The sequence below is a fragment of the Mustela putorius genome, unplaced genomic scaffold (genome assembly GCF_011764305.1).
Source record: "Mustela putorius furo isolate JIRA1106 unplaced genomic scaffold, ASM1176430v1.1 tig00537227_pilon_pilon_pilon, whole genome shotgun sequence".
Lineage (NCBI taxonomy): Eukaryota > Metazoa > Chordata > Mammalia > Carnivora > Mustelidae > Mustela > Mustela putorius.
In genome coordinates this window covers 38,496,302-38,522,969 of record NW_025422368.1, presented here as the reverse complement: position 1 = coordinate 38,522,969, position 26,668 = coordinate 38,496,302, and the positions used below count along the sequence as shown (strand labels likewise).

The following is a 26,668-nucleotide window of genomic DNA, read 5'->3' as shown; positions in this document are numbered from 1 at the left end:
CCCTGCTCGCTGATTGGTCATGTAAGCGTATATAAGTGTGTAGACTTGTGGAAATAAAAGCAGAGAAGATACATCTGACCTGGGGCTTCTTGTCGTCCTTGCGGGTCGAGGGCGATAAATGGCGCCGGCACCCGGGAATTAAATAAAGGAATCTTGCAAGGTAATCCGCGGTAAAGCGGGGAGTTAATGTCGACTGAAGTATATGCGTGTAAAATGTTAATGTGTTAGTTAGTGTCTTTAACGTCCACATCTGTTGCCTGTGTGTTCATAATGGGATCTGAAGTATCTAACGTGCGGTTGGAAGGGTCTTTAAAAGACCTGCTGAAAGCCAGTGGAACTTCACTAAAAGCAAAAACTGCTCAGGGCTTTTTGAATACAGTGGAAAAGGCGGCTCCATGGTTCCTAGATGAAGGCTTGCTAAACATACCTCAATGGGACCACTTAGGGGAGGATTTGAAGAAACAGGACAATAAAACGCCTTTGCCACCCGGGACCCTGGCAATATGGACCTTAGTCCGGGGATGTCTGGTGGGGCCTAAACCCAAATGTGAATCAGCTCTACAAGAGGGAGCAGAGGCATTGGAGGAAGTGAAAGAGGAATGGTCTTCTCGTGCCTCAGAGGGGAGTAGTTCTAGTGAATCATATACCCTAGGATCACTCACCATAAACCCCTCAGTAATGTAAGGCTTATATTCACTGATGGATCAAAGCAAGGAGTAGGAGCTATAGTTACCAAAGAAGAGAGTTGGACCTTCCTATTTCAAAGCTCCTCTCCCCAAGAAACCGAGCTCACAGTGATAAAAGCATTTCAAATGTTTCATCAAGAACCCTTCAACCTTTTATCATATAGTAGATATGTGGTGCTGGGACAGGAAGGCTCCATTTTATATTGGCCACATACAAGCTCATACAACCTTACCAGGCCCCATGACAAAAGGTAATCAGTTAGCAGACTGCTTAACCAGAGGAGAATTTGTCTTTGCCATTGAGGACAACAGGCAAGACATTATCATAAGCTGTTCCATGTGAATGCTTTAACTCTTAGCCTCACATTTAACATAACAAAACCACAGGCAGGGGACATAGTAGTCTCCTGCAAAAATTGTGTGACCTTACCACCTGCACTGTCCTTGGGGGTTAATCCTAAGGGCTTGTTACCTAATCATATATGGCAAATGGATGTCACACATGTTCCAGAATTTGGAAAGTTAAGATATGTTCATGTCTCTGTAGATACCTGCTCTGGAATAATTTTCGCCTCAGTGCATATGGGGGGGGGCGGAATCCAGAGATGTTATCGCCCATTGCCTACAGGCTTTCATGGTATGGGGAAAGCCATGCCAGTTAAAGACAGATAATGGCTCAGCCTACACCTCACAACCCTTTAAAGCCTTCCTACAACAACTTGACATTCACTTGATACATGGAATACCCTATAACCCACAAGGACTGGGTGTTGTGGAGCGCGCGCATCTTACAATAAAAAATGCGCTTTATAAACAAAAAGGGGGAATAGGGGACACCTTCAGGTCCCCTAAAGATAAACTGAACACCATTCTCTTTATTTTGAATTTTTTAACATTGGACAAAATGGGTAAATCAGCTGCAGACAGACATGCATGTAATGCTGCTGCTCCCCCTAAGCTTTAGTACTTTGGAAGGACATCCTCACAGAAAGTGCAATGGACCAGATCCAGTGTTATTATGGAGTAGGGGGTCTGTATGTGTTTTTCCACAGGAAAAGGAGGCTACAATTTGGATCCCAGAGCGGCTGGTGCGTGCAGCCTTGCCTCCGAACACCAGTCATGATGCTGAAGATGCTGATGATAACTCTGGGGGATGCTACACCTCCTGTGGCAGACTCACGCCAGAGAGCTGTGGGCAGTGGTTAAAGCATGGCCATATCCTTTACCAGTGACTAATTCTTCTCTCATATTCCCTCCTCTCCTTTTGATACATGGCAGGTCTGTAACTTGCTAGGAGCATGTACTGATATCTCAGCAGTGTCCATGTTAAAGGGTGGCAAGTTCCTCAACTGTTCTATAAACAAAACAGTTGATGTGTCTAATCCCAATAATATTACTTATCAGTCCACTCCCATATGCGTCTCGCCACCGTTCCTTTTCCTTGTAGCAAATGATAGTGAGCTGAATGATACGTTGAATTGCACTAAGAATTGCTATCTTTCCCAGTGCTGGAATGTCACGGCCTTCAAGCTGGCTGTGATTATGCGTATCCCTACCCATGTTCCTATCCCAGTTTCCATTCCAGAGGACAAGTTACCGGTGGTGCTATCCAGAAAGAAGAGAGATTTTGGTATCACAGCTGCCATTGTGACAGCATTGACTATATCTACAGCAGCTGCCACGGCAGCAGCAGTCTCGCTTGCTACAACTATACCCACTGCGGAAGCTGTGAACACCCTTGCAGAAGGAAAGGTGGCTGCCCTTCAAACACACTCAGATCAATGCACATCTGCAAGCAGGAATCCTGATAGTCAACCAGAGAGTGGATTTGGTTCAAGAACAAGTGGATATATTGGGGGCCTTATTGGGACTGGGATGTATAGCACCCTTCCTGGCAATTTGTGTAACTCCCATAGCCTATACTAATATGATTGACTTACAGAATGTCTCCTAACAGCTCTCCCAATACTTGCGGGGGAATTGGTCCTCAGAATTCCCAAACTATACTCAGCACTGCTACTAGGCATAACAAGGATAAATAACACCAGAGTTGAGCTTGCTACCCTCCCAGAGATAATCAAAACATTGCAAGATGCGTTAACCTTTAGGAAACAATGGGCTAGCATAATTGGTCTGATGACAATCCTCGTAGTGGGCTTGATTCTGCTAGTAAGGTAACTGCAGATTTGGAGGCGACAGCAACATAGGCAACAGCAAGCCATGGTGCAGGCCTTGTTAGCCATCGAGGTTGAAACATCTCCCCAAATGTGGCTAAGTATGCTGGATCGGTAGTCAACGATGGGTAAGATTGGTGGGGGAAATATACCAACCTAAGACAGGACGCAGATCATTGATATCTGCCGTCTGATGATGGGTAAGGATATTCCCCGCCACTGACAACCTAAGACAGGCACGATCCCTGCCATAAAAGAAAAAAGGGGGAGATGTCAGAGGCAGGCCCCTGGCTAGGGCGGCCTCCGCCATTAAAAGATGGCGCCTGGCTAGTTGCCAGGTTAGGGTTGCCTCATGAGACTAAGCGGAATGCCCAAAGAGGATGTAAACAGCATTGGTTGCTAGCGAAGTTGTTCGTTTAAGTGCGTAGCCTGATTCGCTCCCTCCTGTACCCTGCTCGCTGATTGGTCATGTAAACATATATAAGTATGTAGATTGCGGAAATAAAAAGAGAGATGATACATCTGAACTGGGGCTTCTTGTTGTCCTTGCGGGTCGAGGGCGATAAAAGATGAAACAATCTTCTAGTAGACCTAAAAAGTCCTCTATCGCTGCCACCAATGGAGTATGATTCTGGAGGCTCCAGAACAGGGAGATTCAAATTGCTGTCTGCCTGGCTGCAGAAGAATGATCTGTTTTTCCTTCAAGTTTAAAGAGAGTTGTTAGTCCTCTTGGTGGTGATAAGATTTAATCTCACAAGCTGGATGTACTCTCCTTACATAACACTGCCTCCTTAAAGTTAATCTCTAAGAGAAGCAGTTTATCTAACAGACCCAGAAAGTGAGCATGATTACCCTAGTTTTGTCAATCTTTTCTTCCTGAAAGGCTGCTTTCAAGTTTTCCTGAAGTTCTGCTGCCCTGAAGATGATGAAAGTATCAGACTTTTCGTTTTCAGTCATTTATTCATTCAATACGTATTTATTGTGCCAAAGGCTGCTAAAATGGCTGTCCATAATGTACTCACTCCCCTTTCCAATGTGTCAGAGGCATGACGGAAAATGTTAGGTTATTCTCACTTACTAGAATCTCTGGCAGAGGCTGAGAGGGGGATATGACAGTAACAAATAGCTTTGGGATTAACTTGGTTAAGGCTGGGGTTCCTAAAGTTATACCTCTTGCTCTTTAAAGGGCCAGATAAATTGGTGATTGAACATCTACATGTCTACAAGTCCTCCATGCCTCCGAGGGCTCAGCATTTCTCTGTTCATCTTCGTTTTGCTTTATGGGACACAGGATCAGATTCTAGAGCTGAGAAGTCGCTTGTTCTCCATTTTAACAAAGACTTAAAACTCAATTTTGGTTATATATTTGGGAAGATGAATTACCTCAAAAACACTGTAAATGTCATCGTCATCCAGGATCCGCCTTGGGGTGTACATGATTCCATGCAGCATGATGTCCTCTGCATTGATACAGGGCTCACCATCTTCATTCAGGGGGTAGCCATATTTAGGGCTAAAGACACTCTTTACTGGCAGCAAATTATAGACCTGAAAAATCAAGACAACAAAGGGAAAAACTCTTGTTTTGTTTCTTAATTTAATTTAATTTAATTTTTTTTAAATTTATTTTTTATTTATTTTCAGCATAACAGTATTCATTATTTTTTCACCACACCCAGTGCTCCATACAATCATGCCCTCTATAATGCCCACCACCTGGTACCCCAACCTTCCACCCCCTCACCACTTCAAACCCCTCAGATTGTTTTTTAGAGTCCATAGTCTCTCATGATTCACCTCCCCTTCCAATTTCCCCCAACTCCCTTCTCCTCTCTACCTCCCCATGTCCTCCATGCTATTTGTTATGCTCCACAAATAAGTGAAACCATATGATAATTGACTCTCTCTGCTTGACTGATTTCACTCAGCATAATCTCTTCCAGTCCTGTCCATGTTGCTACAAAAGTTGGATATTCATCCTTTCTGATGATGTTGTCCTTAATTTTATTTTTTGTGTGAAAATATTCAGTCTGGGATTTAAAGATCATGGTGTTTCTTTAATACTCCCATGCCAACACTATTAAAAGGAACACAATCATGGGAAGACCATGAAAGTTTTGTTTCCGAATCCTCCTGTTATACAAGAGAAATTAATACATACAAAAATCAAATTAATTGATCCAAGTCTCAGATTCCATTTTCGTTGAGTAAGAATAAAACTCAAGTTTCCTGTTTCCCAGCCCAAATGCATTCTTTCAAAAGGAAACCAAGGGGCTCCTGGGTGGCTCAGGTCATGATCCTGTCAGGTTCATTAGTCTGCTTGAGATTCTCCCTTTCCCTCTGCTCTCCTCCCCTACTTGCACGTGCACTTTTTCTTTCCTAGACAAGTAAATAAGTCTTAAGGAAGACAGGAAGCAGAAAATGCGAACAGTATGGAGAAGTGTGATGAAAGAACAAAAGCACTCATAATGCCATCACTCAGAAATAATCACTGTAAATTCTTGATTCGTTCCTTTTTAAAAGAGATTTGATTTATTTATTTGACAGAGAGAGATCACAAGTAGGCAGAGAGGCAGGTGGAACGGGGGGGGGGGCATGGGAATCAGACTTTCCGCTGATCAGAGAACCTGATGGTGGGGTTCCATCCCAGGACCCTGAGATCATGACCTGAGATCATGACCTCGAGGCCGAGGCTTAACCCACTGAGCCACCCAGGTTCCCCTTGTTCCTTTTTCCACTTTATAAAATGATTAAGTTGTTTTTAACTCTTACCAAGTGTTGTGTTTGTTTCTTTTAGTCTACTGTGTTAGGACCAGCTTTAGCTTGAGGGAAAAATAGGTGCACAGTCATCCTGGAAATCAGCTGCAGTTCGTTTTTTGCTCAGAGCCTAGTGTGGGGCCACCTGCTGGGTCAAATAGCACCCGGGGCCATTAAGCAAACACTGGCCTCTGTGTGGACCTCCTCATCTGGCTACATTCATCTCTTATGTACGCTACTACAATAATCTACTAACCATTTTCATCTTTCTAACCATTTTCATCTTTCTTTCTTGCTCTCATCCTCTCAGCAGCAAACAGCAGCTCCTTCACTGATGAATCTGAATGGTCACTCTGCTGTTTAAAATACTTGAGCTTTGGGGCTCCTGGATGGCTCAGTTGATTAAGCATCTGCCCTGGGCTCAGGTCATGATCCCAGGGTGCTGGGATCGAGTCCCACATTGGGCTCTCTGCTCAGCGGGGAGTGTGATTCTTTCTCTGCCTCTTCTACCATGCTTGTGAGCTCTCTCTCTTTATCTCTCTCTGTTAAATAAATAAATAAAATCTTAAAAACAAACAAACTCTTGAGATTTACCATAGCATCTGCTGTCAACTCCGCATCTGCTGTCAACTCCAAATTCCATTCCAGTCTAACAGAGCTAGTCACAATTTTCCTTACTTTCCATTTTGCTTATGGCCTCTACCATCCTTTTCCCTACCCACTACATATTAGGTCATTACCTTTTCCTTTTAGAGTGCTCCAGTCTTAGCCTGAACCCAAGACCTTCGGGGATGCTGCTCTCATTCTTTGACATGCCTGCCCCTACCCCTTCATTCTCTGACCATCTAAGAAGACACTCCTAATCACAATTTCAAAAAATGTCCAACTCCTTTTTTCTTTATGTCATCAGTTTTTGTTCTTTTCATTATATTCAGCAAAATTTGGAACGATTCCATGTTTATATGTTTCTGTTGCTTGTTTGTTTATTCTAATACTTCACAAGGCTGTAAGTCCAAGATGGTCAAAGAACCACATCTGATTATTCACCAATAGAACTCCTGTTCCCAGAGGAGGCTCCAGTCTCTAGTCAAGATGCAGTGGCATCTAGTCAAGATGCCTGGGTGGCTTAGTGGGTTAAAGCCTCTGCCTTCAGCTTAGGTCATGATTCCAGGGTCCTGGGATAGAACCCCATGTCAGGCTCTCTGCTCTACAGGGAGACTGTTTCCTCCTCTCTCTCTCTCTCTCTTCCTGCCTCTCTGCCTACCTTTGATCTCTGCCTGTCAAATATATAAATAAATCAAAAATAAAAAAAAAGGTGCAGTGAACATTTGTTAAATGAGTAAAGGGATGATGAAAGTAAACTACAGGGCCTTTTGGAAAGTGCTTTGGTATAAGTGGCAGCTCTCAAAGACAAGTTGGATTGAGAACATTTTTGTCCATACTTCAAACCAGTGAGTAAGGGCTTAGATTTTAAGGAAAGCTTAAAACTCAGGCATTTCACAGACTGTCTTGAAATGTGGTGCATTGAAGGTGGCACCGAACGAGAAATCTGACTCCAATTCCACCCTCCAGTTATATTTTTGGCCTGCTCTTTCTGTAGGGGCTTGATGTATCTGCATTATGTTTTCTTCATTCTTAAAATGAAGTTAATAATACCCACCTTCAAGAATTATTCTTCTTGTATTCATTCATGGATGATGTGTTGAGCATCTTTTATACATGAGGTACTGCGCTAGGCAGGGAATGTGGAGGGGAACCATGTTGCTCCCTCACTGAGAACATATTATAACGGAGCATGAAGCAAGGTGAGACACATGAAGCTGTCTGTGCAATGTCTTCTGTGGAAATGAATTTAATTTCATCTCATACATAACTTAGTACACTGTGCCTGACACTCAGAAGAGCATGTCTTCTCAGTCACAACCTCCATTTTCTCAAATTGGTCCTCTCACGTGTGCATTTTCTGACATGCGAGACTGAAAGGGGACTCACCGACTGAGGGGAGAGCTCAGCTTCAGGCTTCATCAGCAGAACACTCTTGTCTACTGCACGGAGGGCACAGAGGGAGTGAGGACTGGCTGTGACCTCCAGATTGTTGTGTGAGGCTGGCAGGCTCTGGACTGAGGAGAAGCTCAAATTCACCTGTAAAGAGGATATGATTATGGCAGCAAATTTTCAAAGTATTGCAACCTCAAACACTCTCTTCTACCCCAGGCTAGGACTCTTTCTTTCTACACTCAGCTTCTCTTCATCCATTTTAGGCCAGGTTCAAGTGGTTCTTACATTTTGGGACTACTGGTTAACTCTCTCTGGAAGAAACTGGAAACGTGGTTCCAGTTGACTCAGGTTTCCTGCTCCTTGTATATCTGGTGAAATGTAAATTGGTTTTGGTCACACTGAAACAGAAACCTGAATGGGAATAAGAACACGCATGCTAAGGAAGTTACATACCTTGCTGTAGTTGACCTATATAAAATCAAATCATTTAGGCTTTAGATACTGAAGTAGCGTCAGGTAACTTCCTAGGTTCTTGAATTGCAAGTTGATTTGGATTGGAATGAAACGTCAGTATGTTTAGTTAAATAATATTTGACTTGGATTGGTGAATTCAACTATGATAATCCTGCTGTGAGATCTGTGAGTTAATGTAACAGTTGGATTCATGTATCCTGAGACCTATATGAAAAATATTAATTGATTTACTGTCGAAGTGAAAGAATATTCATCTCTAGGGGCTCCTAGGTGGCTCAGTCAGTTAAGCATCTGATGCTTGGTGTCAGCTCAGATCATGATTTCACAGGTCATGAGAGTGACCCCTGTGCTCAGCAGGGAGTCTGTTTAAAGATTCTCTCCCTCTACCCTCCCTTCAGTCATGCCTCTCTCTTTCTCTCAAAATACATAAATGAATCTTCAAAACAAAGAAGTAATATTCATCTCTAGAGTTCAATAAATTATGAAAACTGCTTATGAAAAATTCTGCTTTAAGCATGTTTGTTTTTATTTTTAGAAAATTTAAGTTTCTTAAAATATGTTTGTGAGTGCCTATTTCAAATGAACACATGAATTATTGGGGATTATGATCAACTGAAAATACTGTTAATCAAGAAGTGGCTGTGCTAGAAAGTGTAAAATGTTTTATTGATATGAGAACAAAAGAGAATTTGAAGACATACTTTGAGAGTCTTTGTTTACTCATATTAATCAATGTTATCCTTAACAAATAATCATATCTGGTCAAGAAGTACAGGCAATTCAAACCCTTATCTTGTATTTAACATGTATACTAAATCTGTTATTTAAAAAAAATTTTATAATTTTTATTAACAGATAATGTATTAGCCGCATTAATATATATATTAATACATTAACATATAATGTATTAGCCGCACTGTACAGGTCAGTGAATCGCCATGTTTACACACTTCACAGCACTCACCATAGCACACAGCTTCCCCAATGTCCATATAAATCTGTTATTTTTAAATTTAGAAAGAGGGATATGAATTTAGAATGGAAAATGGTTTAACACACTAACTACCCACGATTAGCAGGGAGGGCATGGAAGTTCAAGACAGGAATATCTCCCAGGTTCCCATCTAACACACAGAACATTCAAACAGAACAGAAACTATGCTCTTGGACACCTGTCCAGATTTAATAGCATTCTTTACTAAGATGGATGAATAGTAAATCAATATCCATTGAGTATTTTTTTGGATCATTGTTTATGTGGATCATTAAATATTTAAAAAGGTTACTCTAATACAGTTTTCCTTGCAGAAATGTTCAGTTGCTATAATGCAGTTTCAATCTCCAAAAACCTCATGTTAAAGAGTTTTTCTAGATATATATATATATATATATATATATATATATTTTTTTTTTTTTTTTTTTTTTTTTGCTTTAAAAAAAAGATTTAGTTATTTATTTGACACAGAGAGAAATCACAAGTAGGGAGAGAGGTATGCAGAGAAAGATGGGGAAGCAGGCTCTCTGCTGAGCAGAGAGCCCGATGCGGGGCTTGCTTCCACCCAGGCGCCCATCTAGGTATACTATAAAAAATATATGTGAAGTCAGTGAATGTTATCTGATTGTTAATGTTACAGTTACAGCATGAAATTCTCTTGGGATAAATCTTATTTATATTTCAGTGGGCTTCTTATTACAACAGTGTATTCTTTGGAAATATAAGATCCCATTTGAAAATATGTTTGATTTTACTGCTGTGGTCCTTATTAGAGAGCCCAGGCTATTTTTCTCAACATGGACCACATACATACACCTCTGTTCTGTAATATCAGAATTTAACTCACAGTGAGTTACTGGCTTCTGTGATAGTACATGAATGTGTACTTGGTGGGGGTATGGTTCGGTAAATTGACACATCCTTGGGAAGCATCATTTCTAATTGAAAATTTAGGGCACAAAACACTGCAAAAATAAGCTTTATAAGAGAACGTATTTTGGATTCCACATGCATTTCAAGATAAAACAAGAAATTTTTACAACATCATGTTTATGACCACCTGCTTTGGATGTCTTCACTAACCTTCTCAGGCACGGTATGACATCACTGTTGGCCTTTGGAGGTCCATCAGAGGATGTTTTAGGAACCCTACACAGTAGTTTTAAAAGCAGACACAATTTCCCTCTTTTCCATACTTCAAAAAGGGAGGTGAATAAAAAACTGCTTGCACAAAAGACCCACCTTATTGGCAAAACAGTTTTCAATCTCGAGTTTCTCAGTATCGGCAATAATTTCTCCATTGGGTAAAATGGCATAAACCAGCAACTGGGCGGCAGGAGCAATGTCTGAGTCCACTCGAAACGAGAAGGAAAATACCCCTTTCCCTGGAGAATAAAGAAAGTCCAAGATAATTGGTTAGGAAGAGGGAAGAGTTCTCAACTTGAGGAAGAGGAGGCTCTCCAATTATTTAACTTACTCACATTTGGAGCACACTAAAGTAAGAGAAGACGTGCATGTGTACCATTGTGCACGTATGCTGACATGCTGCACCAATAACAGTTTTTCTTAAGGATGTAGGATAAATTGTTCATTTCCTTTGCTTAAGTAGAGAAAAACATTTAATGCACAATTTTGTTTTAAAATTTAAAAAATAAAAAGATTGTTTAAGAAAGAAGTCAAGAGAGAAGAACGTCTAGACATTTAATTATCTCTATTTATGATCCAGATCAACACAATTCCTGTCATAGGCATGAGGATAATTCAAAGAATGCAGCCCAGGGTTTACCTTCAGGCCATTCTCAATACTGCAGAGATACAAGTACAAATAGTACCATACAAAACCAGCTGTGTCTCTGATTTTTATCAGAGAGGTCCCTGTATTTATCTCGGTGGTTTCTTTCTGTGTGTGGACATAGTGCTTATAGGACATACCCACTTAATTTTTTCATAAATGTCCTAAATTCTGTGTAGCATAAAATGCTTTAAAAATTGTAGCTGTCCTCTATCTATAGAAAATTTGAGGACAGTTTGTGGTGAAAATACGCAGAAACCACAGGGTCAAAATAAATTTGAAACTTCTGACTTAGGTCCACCCATGTTGTCCCACGTGCCATGATCTCATGCTTTTTTCCTTTATGGCTGAGTAGTACCAGGCAGGGAATACAGTCAATAATACTGTAATAACATTGCATGGTGATAGGTGGTGACTATATTTCTCAAGGTGAGCACTGAGTAATGTATAGAATTGTCATCTCAATATATTGTACACCTGAAACTAATATAACATTGTGTTAATTATACTTCAATAAAACAATTTGAAACGATAGTACTAAAACCATACAAGGAGCTCATAAGTAACGTAGCATCTTGAGAGCATGGGCCATATTTTATGAATGTTTTTATCCAAAAGTCTTAATATTGAACTCTATGAAAATAGGAAAATATATTACCTTCCAATTCAGTTTTCATCAAGGATAGTTCAAATATATAAACCTCAAATGAAGTTTAGCTATCACAAATTATAAACAAAGAGATATCCAGCCTTCATTAATGAATTAGTTTAAAAATATTTAGTTCATACCCAGTGTGTGCCAAGGACTAGTAGAATAAATGGGAGTTCAAAGACAAAAGACAAACACTTTTTAACCTTTGTAACATGTATTCTTCAATTTATCCTAGATATTCTGACCCATTTTGGGTAAATGAGGTTTTTGATCTCTCTAAATATGCTCTGTCAATAAAAAGCTTTTATTTTATTTTTATTTTCTCTTAGTAAAACGATAGCTTGTCATTATTCAAATGAATAGAAAAAAGGGAAGCTACTTATGAGATTTAGACTCGGGACATGTAACCAATAAATAGACCAAATGTACTCATCTTTTTGTAACAGACCCTTTTTAGAAAGTTAATTTTTCTTTCATCAAGAGATGGAGATGATTCAAGAAAATCCAGAAGGAAAGTATGGTCTAAGATATAGAAATGCTCTGAACCAACTTGACTTAAATGACATTTAGAACACACTCTACTTCTGAGCAAAAGAATAGAAATGTTAACATTTACCAAGGGAGATCATATTTGGGGCCATAAAATGTGTCTCAGTAAATTTATCTTTTTTAATTTTTAAAGGACGGCATTTATTTATTTATTTATTTATTTATTTATTTATTTATTTGCTTGTTTGTTTAGAGCATGCCTGAACAGGGGAATTGGGGGAGAGAATCTTAAACAGACTTTGCACTGAGTGCAGAGCTGACATGGGGCTTGATCTCATGACCATGAGATCATGACTTGACCTGAAATCAAGTATCAGAAACTTAACTGACTGAGCAACCCAGGCTCCCCACGTCTCAGTAAATTTAAAAGAAATGATCATAATGGCATTAAATGAGAAATCAATAAGAAAAATTCTGAAAAAAATCTCAATATTTAGAAACTAAATAACATATTTATTTTATGAATCTCCCATAGTCCAAAGTAGACATTCATAGGGAAATTTGAAAAAAAATCATGTTTTTTTTTTTAAGATTTTATTTATTTATTTGAAACATAGAGAGAGAGATCACAAGTAAGCAGAGAGGCAGGCAGGGGGGGAAAGCAGGCTCCCTGCTGAGCAGAGAGCCCTGTATGGGCCTCAATCCTAGGACCCTGAGATCATGACCTGAGCTAAAGGTGGGAGCTTACCCACTGAGCCACCCAGATACCCCTGAAAAGGTTTTGAACCAAGCATAAATGAAGATGTTGTGCAGATACTGGTAAGATGCAGAAAAAGCAGTATCTTGAAACCTAATGTTATTTTCCCAGCTCCTTTCAAAATTTCTTTGTCATCCTGGGAAGGATTATACCCAAGGCCTCACCAGTACCTAATTTAGATAATTGAGATGATGTTCTTTGGGCCTTTTGAGCTGATGAAACTTATATGAGACTTTTGGACTTGAGTGAATGCTATAAGAGATTGAGTCTTTTAGGGTTGGTGGAATTGGATGAATGGATTTTGTATACGGGATGGATGCGACTCTTTGGGGCCAGAGGGCAGTTTGGATATGTAGACTAATGTCTCCAAAAGACAGCATAATCTCAAAAACATCTATGTGCTATGTTATTAGCAAAAGGGACTTGGCAAATGTGAATAAGTTAAGGACCTTGAGATGCGAAGATGATCCTGGGTTATCCAAGTGAGCCCAATGTCATCACAGAAACCTTTAAAGAGGGGGCAGAAAAGCAAGAGAGAGTTTGAAGATGATTTACTTCTGGCATTGGAGACAGAAACCAAGGGAAGCAAGAGGTCCTTGGGCAAGGAAACAGATAATTAATTCCTTAGAGCTCCAGAAGGCATGCAATCCTACCGACACCCTGATATTAGCCTAGGGAGACGTCTGACCAAAGACGTAAACTGATAAATTTGCGTGGTTTTAAGCCAGAGAGTGGGTGGCAATCTAATACAGTAACAATAGGAAATGAATACAAAGACCTACACAGTAAGATTTTTCTTTGGTGATTTTCTGTGCTTTCAAATTATTTTATGTGTTTTGAGACATTTACTTATAAAATGAGTATATTTTACTTTAGGAATAAAATTTAAAATATAGAAATGCTATAAAATGAAGAAAATACTAAACGGACTAAAATGAACCTAGTACACTATCTTTTTATATTAACTTCTTCATCTTTGGTTGATGGAAGAAGGTTGGTCACCATAATCTCCATAAAATGTACATGTAAAATATAAGATGTGAAAATAACTCCATCTTGCTACAATGTTCAGGATTGAGTATATGCGAGAAAAAACCCCCGGAAACCCTGGAAGTACTTACTGTCTCCTTGTTCAATGGATAACACGTGGGTTCCCGATTGAGAGATGCTTCCTCTTGCTTTGATCTGAGTAGAGAAATATATCCATTATCATTCTAAAGGGCACACACATATTAAACTTACATAAGTGTATTCAAAAGAGAGAAGTAAATTATTTCACAACTCCAACCCTGAAGTTTCAAATACTCAAGTTCTCTTTCAGCATTTTTCTATATGTATAGTTATACACCATGAATAACGGTAACACCATAAATAACATTTGTAATGTTTTAGTACTTTACTTAATGTTTGCTATTTATCTTGAATATCAGTACTTCAAGTTTACATGTCCTTTCAACAAATATTTTAGAAATACACAAAGTAATATACAGTAAAGGCAGATATAAAATATATGTTGGTATTCTGTATTGTTAAAAAACTAAATATATGATAATTTCTATGTGCCAGGCATTGAACAAAATAATTTGGTTTTCGGATTTTATTTAGTGTGCACAATATTCCCATGAAATAGATTTAAATTTCATCCTTAGTATTCAGGGACGATGATTGACATTTGTCTGTACAAATAAGGATTATATAAATTGCCCAGGTCACTGAACTAGGAAGAAATAAAACTAAGATTCTTATTGTCTTTTTTTTTTACTTTTTCACAGAATTTTAAAAAATATTATTTATAGTTAATGTTCCTATATAGAATTTCCCACACATTAACTTTTTTTCTTAAAATGACTTATTTGAATAACTACCAACTTTAGATCTTATTTTATGTCTTGGGATACAAATAGGTTTATCGCTCTCAGAAGCATCATCCCAATTTATAATATGCCTGTCAATGCCCTTTTCCCCCTGCGATGGCACTAGTCATGAACTTTGTAGTCTATTTAGAAGCTTTCTGTGTGTAAAATGTTACTGCTTTATTGTTCTTTTTCCCACTTCCCCAATTATTGTCAAAATTGAGTATTTTCCAGAAGTATTTTTTTTTTTTTGAATTAGGCTCCTAAAAATCTGAATGTGGTGCATAAACAATGAATCTTGGAACACTGAAAAAAAAAAAAAGAAAAAAGAAAGTAGGCTCTTTGTGCAATGCAAGCCCAGCATGAGGCATGAACTTGCAACCCTGAGATCAAGACCTGAGCTGAGACCAATTGCAACTTGGGTGCTTAACCACCAACTAATCCAAACAAGTGTCTCAAAGTTTATAATTTTTACTTCCTCTTGATTAAGTTTCTGATTTTTCCTCTCATTCAATAGTTTTCCATTGGAACTCATAAAAACTAAATGTTTCTGTAGAGACCAGAACATAAATAAGCAATTAAAGCATTAAGAATTTTATTAGGAAGCAGCTTTTCTTCAAAAAAGGGTTTATTCTGATATCTTACAAAAGCATTACTTAGATAGGAATTCAATCATTTTGGCGTTTACACATTTAGGAAGAGCTACAGTGGTTTCCACTCTTACCAAATAGTAGAAGGTTAATTCTTTTTCATCCTTCAGGATCTGTCCATTCAGGATGTAGTGTGCCCGTATATCCTGGATTTGTCCACAGGCCATGGTACCAGTGAAAAGTTCAAGGTGAACATAACTATTGCTTGCGGAGAAAATATGCTTTACAGTGTGCTGTGCTTCTGTATGAACTTCTTCAAGCCACCAGTTATCAAAACAGCGGTTACTTTGTTTGTAAGTGACCTGGTGGAAAGAATAAAGGTCTTAGAAAGGCTATTGGTTAATGTACATTATGTATACATTCGTCACTCTGAAGAGTCGTTTACTGAAGATTTTATGTGAACCGTGCTTATTTGGTTCCGTCATAATCTGCTTTCCCAAATAAAGCATAATCTGTGAGTGCCTTTTCCGTAAATTTATTTAAGGTTGTTCTATACCATTTTGGTAGGTCATATTCACTCACAATCAAGATCAGTTATTTTCCTTAATACCCTTATGCCTATAAACTACATAAAGATATTTAAATTTTTTACAGAAAACAAAAAATGGCAGTACGCCAAAGAAACCAAACAAAATCTAATCTGTAATAAAATTGTAAAAATATAGAATTTTACAAGGGAATCAAGAATCAAGGAGTCAAAGATCAATCAAGATGATCTAATATGTGTTTTCTGAAGCTAGACCATTCCACAAACGGAGTCTCTCTAAAGCCAAAGTTATTTGACAAATAGTGATTTCTTATAATTTATGTCTCCGAATTGCTTAATTTCTATTTTACTCTTTACTGCCATTTCTTTTCTCCCTAGAATTTACATGCTCCCCATATATTCTTAAATCATGTGACCTCAGCAATCTCTCTGTAGTCCTGGATGCCCCTTCCCACTTACCCTAATTGTAAAGGAAGAAGATATGAAGTTGGTGGTATCAATGGAAATGTTCACCAGACCGTGCTCATCTGTGGTAAGGATGGAATGGTACGCAGTCATATCCACATTGACGCTTACAGCTTTATTGGGGATTGGTTGATCCTTCTCATCCACAAGAAGAACCTAGAAGTGTGGAAATGATAGCTGGTGTTACATAGCAATGACATCTTACCCTTTCAGTTCCGTTCACCTCTTGACCCCGTGGCCGCTGTCATTGACTGAAGATCTTAGAATCAGTCTGAAAATAAGATTTGTTTTCTGGGCTATAAACTATTTTTCTTTTCAACATTCCTATATACGTATTCTGTGAGCATAAAACAATTGAGAATATCCAAAAAATGGACTCAGGGTATCACCCTTCCCTATTTTCTTCATTCCCAGGGTTCTCTGTCTCGGTATGTGGTGCTTTTATCCATCCCATAGGTTATGCAGCAATATCAAGGGCCTTTTAAAAAATCATTTTCTCTCCTTCACTGACTCATGCTAACCCATGGCCAAGTGCTATCTCTTACTCTGTTAAACACACTTCATTGATTTCTATCCCAGTTAAACCTGTTTCAGGTGAAATAAAATGAGATCACTTATCAAGGGGTTTCCAATGGAGCTGGGAGGCCATTAAGGAGATGGGCCTTCTGACATCCTCACCAGAGGACCCATGAACTTTTGAACTGGGCCCAAACTCACAGAAACACCTGCAACCTGCTGCAGAAGCTTTTACTCGGTGGTAGCCTTAGCAACCAATTGTAGTCAGTCGAGATTATTTTTCTGCCAACAGCACCAATCAAAACTCCGTTTGAATTACGTGTCCAAGAATTCTCTTTTGTCTTCAAAAACTCTTGTTATTGGTTCTTGGGGACAGGGAGCCGCTATTTGAGCTGCAGCCGAAATCCATGTTTTCTGCATTGCAAGTCTGAGGCCCCAAATAAAGGCTTTGTTTTTATCTTAGCTCTACCTCTTTTCTCAGCTGACAAAACACAATCTTTTTTCCCTACCCAATTTCCAATAGCTTTTTATTTAACCTTACACAGTTCACCCTCTTGCTGCTTCAGGCTTACTTCAAACCATTCTTCCTACAGCCTGAGTAAACGTTCATGTTATTCTCCTTCAATCCTTCAGTAACTTCTCAGTCCAAAATTCTGAACGTAACCTAAAAGGCCCTCAAGATCTGCTCTGGCTTACCTACAGCTATCCAGCCAATCTAGTTAGTCTGTCTTCTACCTCAGTCAGTCACACTCCTAGTTCTCTGCTTTTTAAAAGCTGTTTAATACCTAGGTCCCTGGCCGTTCTCCCATCTCTTAAATTTCTGGCCAAGTCATATTCATTTTAAGTCCTCGGTTTCCTCATGTTCTTCTCTTGATCCAAAATGGCCCTGCCCCAACATATCTATCTATACATTTATTAATCTCTTGCCTATTTGATACAAAATGCTGCAATAAATGAAGAAAATAGAAAATTCATAATGTTATTAACTGTGACATACTTAGGAATGTCCCAGTTGACAAAGAGATTTTGCCTATCATCTCCCAGATGCTTATCAACTGTCAATCGCCTATCAACTGTCCATTCCAAGATACTAAAAAAGGAAATTTACAATGGCTAGTAACCTATATCTCTTATACAACAGAAAGCTGGGAGTTCACTAGGTTGGATATCAGTCTGGAAACTTATCAATAGTTACCAATATTGAGCTTTGAAGCTAAGAAAAACTTTTAAAAACTAGCAATAGAAAAAATCTAGATGAGGAAATATCTTTAAAGATTATATTACAAAATCATTGTTTATAAAGAGGCAATCAAAAAGTATGCAGCCAAACTACACAGGAGAAATGGATTATAGAGGTGTGTTAGGAAGTAAACTAATAAAAGCGTGCTTTGTTTTTCTGGATGTGATGGTATTTGCCCTTTAAGTTTGTCATTGGCTATAATTTCTTTCCTCATTCTAAATAAATATTTTTATAATCAATTTTACTTTTGTGGTATAAAAATTTGTTTTCTTTTTTTTTTAAAGATTTTATTTATTTATTTGACAGAGAGAAATCACAAGTAGATGGAGAGGCAGGCAGAGAGAGAGAGAGGGGGAAGCAGGTTCCCTGCTGAGCAGAGAGCCCGATGCGGGACTTGATCCCAGGACCCTGAGATCATGACCTGAACCGAAGGCAGCGGCTTAACCCACTGAGGCACCCAGGCACCCTAAAAATTTGTTTTCTTAAAGTCCACATCCCCCAAATTATAGAAGTTATGATTCCCTTGAGAAATTATTTTACCTGCCCCCAAAAAGGGAGCCCATGCCTGTAATGTGTATCCGCTTTTGTAAATTTCAGTTTGCTTAAAGTATTTGTGATTTCACACGATCCATGTCCAGTTAATTCCAACTCTGAAAAAGAAAAAAGTGAAGTTTAATTGATCTTTAGATTCCACTCGCCTCTCACACCCACCCCAGCCTCACTTCATCACAGCAAAGTACTATCTCTATTCTATTTCTTACCCTTTCCAGAATTTTTCACACCTAGAAAATACAATCGACTTGACAGTAGCTTCACTTTCATGCAAAAGTTTATATCTAATTTCCCAGTTCCTCTGGTTTCACAGGTATCTTACCTGTTGCATCCATGTTCTTGGGTTCTTCCCATGTCCTCCATGAGCTTGCTCCATTTTCGTTTCTGTGTCTCCCAGATCCCTCCCCTCTCCCCATGACTTTTTGCATGCAACGTGAGTTTTCACATTGGCTTCAAAATATACTTAAATGTCTATCACAAACTACTTCCCCAGCAAGACCCTTCTTGTCAGTGTATGGCTCTTCCCGTATAGCCAACACCTGGTGTCTTTCCATGAGTGTCTTTCCATAAGTGAAGTGTAGTCTGTGTTTGGGCTTCATCATCTAAAGCTTTATTGTTTCCCCCCATCTCTATGACTTCTATTTTTATTATAGCTGGTTTATTTGACACTATGTCCTCAATGTAGTTGTTTCTGTCCTTGGAGACTCTCTCTTTGTTTGTCTCTGGCCCCTATTTGGCAATGTTAAGTGAGTTCACTTTCAGAATAAATGCACTTACTCTTAGGAGGAAATAGATACAATGGGACTTGTTTCAGATTTACATTTCTGGTCTTGATTTTGCTCTGGTTTTCCTTTAAAATTATTTTTAAAGCAGAATGAGTCAACTTCTATCTGGATATTCCAGATTATAATTGATTATCTTTGACACATTCTCATCTACTCCTAATCTTGGTGAGTGGCATTTCCATTTCCCAGGTCCCAGATTCGTCATCTTTGAAAGATTTTAGGACAGGAATCTGATGTATCCCATTGTAACCTCTTCAAATCGCTTCCTCTAGCCTGTCCTCTTTGTGTCTTTTGGAATTATATTTTCAAAAATCAGTTTATTTAGAACATCTCTTTGAATTTATCTGCCAATATCCAAGGTTTTTCATAATACAGTCTAATCTTTGTAGCACACGATTTACTTTTTTACACACCTTAGCTCCAACTTATGTTTTCAGATTCTTCTGAGACCAAACACATTTGCTTTATGTGAATCATGTGTTCTCAGTCCCTCACGAGCTTTCAAAATTTTAGCCATTCTACATAAATCAGCTCATGTGGTACTTTATAAACTTTCTTTATCTCTATAGAAGAATTAATTCTCTCTTTTCATATTCATTTGGGCTTTAGTTTTTCCATTGCTCATGGAAATTTTGTTATGGTTATAAATATATTCATATAAGCGTATATACATATACACATATGCATACCTCTAAGTAATTTCTTTTTAGATTTCTAGATCCCTGACAGGAAGGACTGTGTTATTTTATAGTCCCCAGAAACTACAAAGTGTTTCACATGGAATGGGCATTTGAAAAATGCTTAATATATTGGTGGATTAATGAAATAATAAATATTTCAAAATCACATGAACCTGTTCCGTCTTCTTTGACTTTGGCTTCCACTTGTATGCTCATGTCATACCCCTTCTGTCTCAGCTGGAATACTTTAGTCTTCACGAGTTGTGTGAAACAGCCTTCACTGTCTGCCTGAAGAGGAAGAAAGAGAGTTTCTGGGTCCTCTGGTTTGCCGTCAAAAAAAGTCATTTACCAACCTGTGAATGTTTTTCATTGGCAAAGGAAATTTTACAAAAGTTCTCACCATCTTGTAGGTGCTGATCCTTTCCCAAGCCAAAAATGGCATCAGATGTCTTCGTTAACCGTTGAGTTACTCATTGCCCACCTTTCCCTTCCTCCTTCTCTTCTAAAAGTCTATCCTGTCTCTTCCAAATAAACTAACTGGTTTCCAAATGTGCCATCGAAATCTCTCTGCATACATAGTTCCCCAAGTGATAACATTCTTTTTCTTCCATTCTTATCATGCCTAACAGTTACTGCTCTTCTAAACACAGCTCAGACACAACACTTCCTCTGCGATCATCTTCGTCTTCATCTATACCTCAACTAAGGATTACATTTTCTTGGCTGTATTTCTCTATGCCTAGGACATTACTAAAAACATATATATTCTCTGAATAGATGAATCATTACGGTCATTAGATTTCCAAACTAAACATTGGGAACCACATCTTAAGAAAGATTTGTTTTCATTTTTTTTTACTTATTTACATGAAAATATGCATTGCATAATAAAGCTTAAGCATATTTAATGTACCTATATTTACTTATAATTTACTTAATCATTTTTTAATTTATTCACTTGAAAGTAAAAATTAATTCCTGCGTCCTTGATATATTAGAGTTTTGGCAACTACTTTCTCTCATGTTTATCTTTCTTACTGATGTTTATTTGTCAAAATAAGCGTTTCATTCATTTGCTCTCTGCATGTTTTTTGTTTGTTTGTTTGTTTTAAGAGAAATAGGGCAAGCACGCATGAGTCTAGGAGGAGGGGTATGGTGGGTTGGGGAAGAGGCAGAGGATCTTATGCAGGCTCCCCACCCAGCATGGTGCCCAAAGTGGGGCTCGATTCCACCCTCCCAAGATGATTCCCCAAGCTGAAAGCAGGAGTTGGGTGCTAAACTGACTGAGCCACCCAGGCGACCCTCTCTGAAGCTTTGGTCACTTTCTTTTCCATACCTTTAGAGTTCCCACTCACTGCCACTCCCTGGACTTTTATGTTATCTTTTTATTCTTCCATATGAAGTTTAGATTCCATAGCATGTCATTTGATTCTTCCACTAACCAAAAAAAAAAATTTTTTAAGTAAGCTCTTCACCCAACAGGGGGCTGGAACTCATGAACCTGCATTCAAGAGTAGTAGGCTCTTCCAGCTGAGCAATCAGTTGCCCCCTCCCACTAACCAAATTCTTAACATCAGTCACATTCTTTTTCTATTATCTGCTTGAGAAAGGCAAACTTTGGATACTTCCATATTATTTTATGCCTTTACACCTGGCATGCTGATTGCTCTCAGAAGGAAGTTACAAAACTGAACAAATAAATAAAAGTATAAATTCATGAACTCAACTCTCCAGTGGGCTCCAAGCATTACCAGACAATCTTACAATGTTTCCATTACTCCACACTACTTTCTGTTGTACTGTTTTCACCATACAATATTATATATTTTTTTGTATGATATTCTTTCTTGCATTATAATCCATGAGAAAACAAGATCTGGTGTTAGCGTCTGGGGAGGATGGTTTCCACATACCTGTTGACCAAATTCTTCACAGATACTTTGTGAATGTCTTCCATGGCAGGTCGAATGGAATTGTGAGTGTTTTCTGCATACATTAATTGTCACCAGACCAGAGACAGGCTTTCCATATGTGTATCTATAACAGTAAAGCAGTTACACAAAAGAATATTTGATATAAACAACTCCTATATTTTTTCACGTGATTTGATCCCCTCATACATCCATCTCGGTCATATAACAATTATATTTCCTTACGTACCATTTGTACTTCAGGAGCACTTATTCTGAGACTAGGTCTTAATTATCTAAGTCGACCTACATCTACAACTCCAAGAGAAAATACTTACTGAATCTTCTTTGAAACACCTCTAAAGGGGAAATTAACAATGTAGTGTTTCTCAGATCTTTCCTCCCTTTCAGTTGAGGTTTTACTATAAGACTATCTTATTTCCTTCTTTCCCTGCCATCAGATGATCTAGGTTATAATTCCAGCTTTGACAAGAACCAAGTTGTTTTAGGGGAAAATGTAAGGATATGTAGACAGGGTATTTCTAAATCTTCCCTAATTCGTATGTATTTTAAGAGGATAAATGAGAAGTGAAATGGGAATTTAAATATTCAAAAGCATTACTTACATATATATCTGTTATAAATGAAGAGAATCACAATGACTTAGTCTGATTCTGCTACATCTAATGGAAGGATATGCTATGGTCTGGTCTGAATGTTTGCATCCCCCCTACATGTATATGTGGAAGTCTTAAACGCCAAGGATGATAGTTTTAGGGGATGAGTTCTTTAAGAGGTGCTTAGATAGTGAGGCTGGAGCCTTCATGAATGTGATTGGTCCCTTTATAAAAGAAGCTCCTTTTATGTTCTTTTATGGCCCCTTCTGCCCTAAGAGAACATGCCAAGAGGGCACCAGCTATGAATTAGAGAGAACCTTCACCAGAACGTGACCACGCTGGCACCTTGATCTTAGATGTCTCAACCTCTAGAACTAAGACTAATAAATTTCTGTTGTTTATAAACTACCCATTCTGTGGTATTTTGTCATAGCAGGCTGAGTGAAGTAAGACATGATGGGAAGCCAAACTTCATCCATTGTTTCTCAGTCTATGCTTAACGGACCACCTACATTGAGATTACCTGATGTATATATTGAGATTCAGAGTCCAGAATCCTTCCTCAGATTTATGTTGGAATCTTTAGATATGGGGTCAAGCAATCTACATTTTAACCAATTACCCCCATAGATTTTGATGTCCACCTAAGTTTGAGACCTATTGCTTTGGTCCAAACTGTGAGGTAGATGAGTTTTGGCTTCGATGACCCCGATCCTCCCCTTTTTAAGGTTTCTTCCCCGCTAATTTCTAGGAGGGCTGATAAAGCAGTAAGTCACTTACTGTATCTCACTTTGTTTGAATGTTACCTTTAAGTGTCACTCAAAGGGCTTTCCCTTCTGTTGGAAAAATCTGAAGCATCAAAACTGGTAAGAAAGATGAAAATATGATCCCCACACTGTTTTCAAAAGCAAGAGATGAGGTGTGCAAATGGAGAATATTCTATTGAACTAAAATGCAATCAGGGAAATAACTATGACACGTCTTTTAAATTCTACATTATATATCTGTATATCTATTTAAGAAGGTCTGCTTCGTTTCCCCCCCCTAATTTTCCATAGTTTATGAAATTGTGAGCAATAGGAAAATGGGGATCATAGGAGACAGAATAACACAGAGGTTATGAACATGAGCATGAGCTTGAGCTGGATGTCCTGTGTTCAGTTTGGAACAGTGTTTGGCATGTAGAATGTTTCATGAAACTAGATTTTCTTTTTTTAACTGCAGAGGCAATTGTAGGGTGAAGAGTTGAGGGTCTGGAACCAGACTGCTGGAGTTAAATTCTAGTCCTCCATTGACTTGAACAAGTTTTCTATCCCCCATGTGTTATAGCTCCTTATTTGCAAATTAGGGATAACTACCCCCATCTCACAAGGCACTTAAAACATTTTCTGGCACATTTTAGGTGTTCTGTAAATGCTTTTGTTTGTAGTAGTAAGAGTGTCTTATGCTGCCATCCCTGCTCTCTAACTGGAGCTCAGGTGTCCTGGAGAGAAAGTCATTCTCTAATTAAAATACTTGGAAGTCCGGTAACGATTAATTGCAATGAACATAGAGTAGGGAGATCAAAATGGATGAAAAAATGTAACTCACATGCCACAGGCAGATACTGTAAATTCTTCATCTAGAAAACTGATAGTCTTGGGCATTTTCACTTGGACCTCGAACTTGGGCAAAACTGTTGTCAACAGAAGGAAGAAAGAGGTGAATGTGGGTGGGCAGGATATCTTGTGAGTATTTCAAATGATTTTATTACAGAACCTTATAACATCGAAGCACGTGAACTGATTTCAATTACATTACAAAGCTGCAAGGCCTCTACTGACCACAGAAATGTAATTATGGTCGTGGGTCCTTGTACCATGTTTATCTATACGCTGGTACTACATTTCCTAAAATCCCCTTTGAACTTGGTTGAGACTTAAAGATGGAAAGAAAGCAGCATTGTTAGTCTCTGAAGATCATGATGATTAGTTCGATGTGGTGGCAGGTACAGAGAGGTGAGGAAATTCCAACTTGTCCTTATTCTTTCCCTCTGTGTCCAGTTCTTCCCAACTTCTTGTCCTGCTGACTAAAAGAGGCCCCAGACCCACCACCAGACACTTAATTACAGAAATAGAGAATTGGTAGATACGAAGAACAGATACATCCAGTGTTCCATAGATTCTTCTGTTGGTTTCCCTTGGTGGTCCACTTTGGAATCTGAAGGTACCCTGGAAGGTGCTAATTTATTCCTCCTCACCCATGGTTCAGGAGAACTAGTTATTCATTTCCTATGATCTAGCTCCTCCTCCTGGACCCTTACTTTCCCATCCTCTCTCACAGGTGTGTAAGGCTCGCTGTTCCTGTAATATATCCCTGTTCTATAATCCTCATAGCAGTTCCGGTGAATTTGGGGAATGATGCTTTTGTGAGCAGTCTCTTCATCCATGGCATGAAATACTTCATTTTCATGAGAAAATCCACATGGCTGATAACTAATAAGATGGCTTGAATGTCTCACCATTTTGATTAGAGTAGTCTAGGTGTAGATCATAGAGGTATAAGATACAGATCAACAGATGATGCAGATCTATGTTACATTGGTTAACTATTTTGGTTTGAATAAGGTAATAGACCTATTAAAATCTCTCTTACCTCTAACTGGCTCTCTAATTTCGGTAAATTCCTAACTGTTCTAGTATTGATGTACTCATTTGTAAAATGGAGACCATAGAGTATCTGCCTCAGATGGTTGATACAAGGATTAAATAAGATAGTACACGAAAGATTCTTAGTGAATATTTGGAAAAATTAAAAAAAAAAACTTGCTAATTTCCAACTATTATCTGTTAGATTTTTGCCTATACCTATATGTCAAAACTCCTAAACTCTTAAGTAATGTCATAAATGTCTTGGAGAAAGGCAGAATTCTTACCATATTCATTCACTTCGAAGGGGTGCTCTATTTCTTCCCCTGACTCCCTCTGAAGCTTGACCTTATAAGCACCCAGCGTGGGCTCCACTGAGAGTGGGAAGGACAGCTGGCTGAGTCCTCCTTGTAGTCTGAGACTTTGCCATTGGAAAATTCGGTTCCTCTTGGGATTCTATAGATAAAAATACTATGAGTTCATAGAAACAACTGAAATACATAATCTGAGTAGGGGAAAAGCTTTTTAGGGAGGACACATTGGGAGTTGGGTAAGAGATGGTTGTGAAGTTGATACCAAACGTACTGAGCCAAGTTTTCTAGGAATTCCACACTGAGCAAAGGGCAGCAAGTTTACCAGCTCTGAGATATTCCAGATCGCAATATCTCTTTGTGAAATTATGCATATCCAATTTGGTCAGAAATATTGGAAGGTCATGAACTTGTATAGTCTTCAGGGGATTTTTTCCCCCTTCATTTACATCTTTTCCACTCTCCAAAGGATTGAAGATAGATAGAGAAATCTGTTTAGTTTTGGTGAAGTGCTAGTGGGAAGGGAGGAGACGGGTGGCAAGGGGCAATGGAACATAACTTGTAGTAAGTCTTCATCCCAACTGAGATGCATAAGATATTACCTACCTCAATATAAACCACTGGGAACTGGAAAGAAAAAAAAATAGTATGAGTGTGGGATAGACGTCAGAACAAGAGAGCCATTTCATCCGCATTGATATGTTGTCTAGATGAGAGGAGTGAGTCTGTCTATTTCTTGTCCAATCAAGGAAATGTGCCTCAGTTTGGTTTACATGTTTAGTTTGGGACATAGAGCTCTTGAGAAGTCATGACTTTACCTTTATGAAATATTGTACAATTGAGGAAAGTTATGCTATCGTAAAAATGTCCAAATAAAATTATTTTGCAGATGAAATTTATCTCCGAGAAAGTTTCCATTTCTCTAAGGAAGAAATCAAGCGCACTTACTTTCTTTTGTTCAATAAAAATTACTGGGATCTTTAAAAGGATAATTTCAACTGGGGCGCCTGGGTGGCTCAGTGGGTTAAGCCTCTGCCTTCAGCTCAGATCATGATCTCAGAGTCCTGGGATCGAGCCCCGTATCGGGCTCCCTGCTCAGCAGGGAGCCTGTTGCCCCCTCTCTGCCTACTTGTGATCTCTCTCTCTCTCCCTCTGTCAAATAAATAAATAAAATCTTTTAAAAAAAGGATAATTTCAACTGA

At 38.6% G+C, this 26,668-nt stretch overlaps 2 protein-coding genes across 4 annotated transcripts in view; one reads left to right on the top strand and one right to left on the bottom strand.

Moving 5' to 3' along the window:
• The window catches only part of KLRG1 (killer cell lectin like receptor G1), a 371,299-nt gene that overhangs the window by 262,494 nt on the left and 82,137 nt on the right, over positions 1-26,668 (top strand). The window lies entirely within an intron of this gene.
• The window catches only part of LOC101686874 (pregnancy zone protein), a 55,639-nt gene that overhangs the window by 25,109 nt on the left and 3,862 nt on the right, over positions 1-26,668 (bottom strand). The window contains exons 5-16 of the mRNA XM_045073219.1: positions 26,073-26,093; positions 25,443-25,611; positions 24,119-24,203; positions 21,915-22,038; positions 20,175-20,289; positions 18,525-18,634; positions 16,223-16,384; positions 15,351-15,578; positions 13,895-13,958; positions 10,326-10,468; positions 7,610-7,759; positions 4,244-4,408 (exon numbers count right to left, since the gene is read on the bottom strand). Of these exons, the coding sequence (XP_044929154.1) occupies positions 4,244-4,408; positions 7,610-7,759; positions 10,326-10,468; positions 13,895-13,958; positions 15,351-15,578; positions 16,223-16,384; positions 18,525-18,634; positions 20,175-20,289; positions 21,915-22,038; positions 24,119-24,203; positions 25,443-25,611; positions 26,073-26,093 (1,536 nt within the window). The remainder of the gene's footprint in view (positions 1-4,243; positions 4,409-7,609; positions 7,760-10,325; positions 10,469-13,894; positions 13,959-15,350; positions 15,579-16,222; positions 16,385-18,524; positions 18,635-20,174; positions 20,290-21,914; positions 22,039-24,118; positions 24,204-25,442; positions 25,612-26,072; positions 26,094-26,668) is intronic.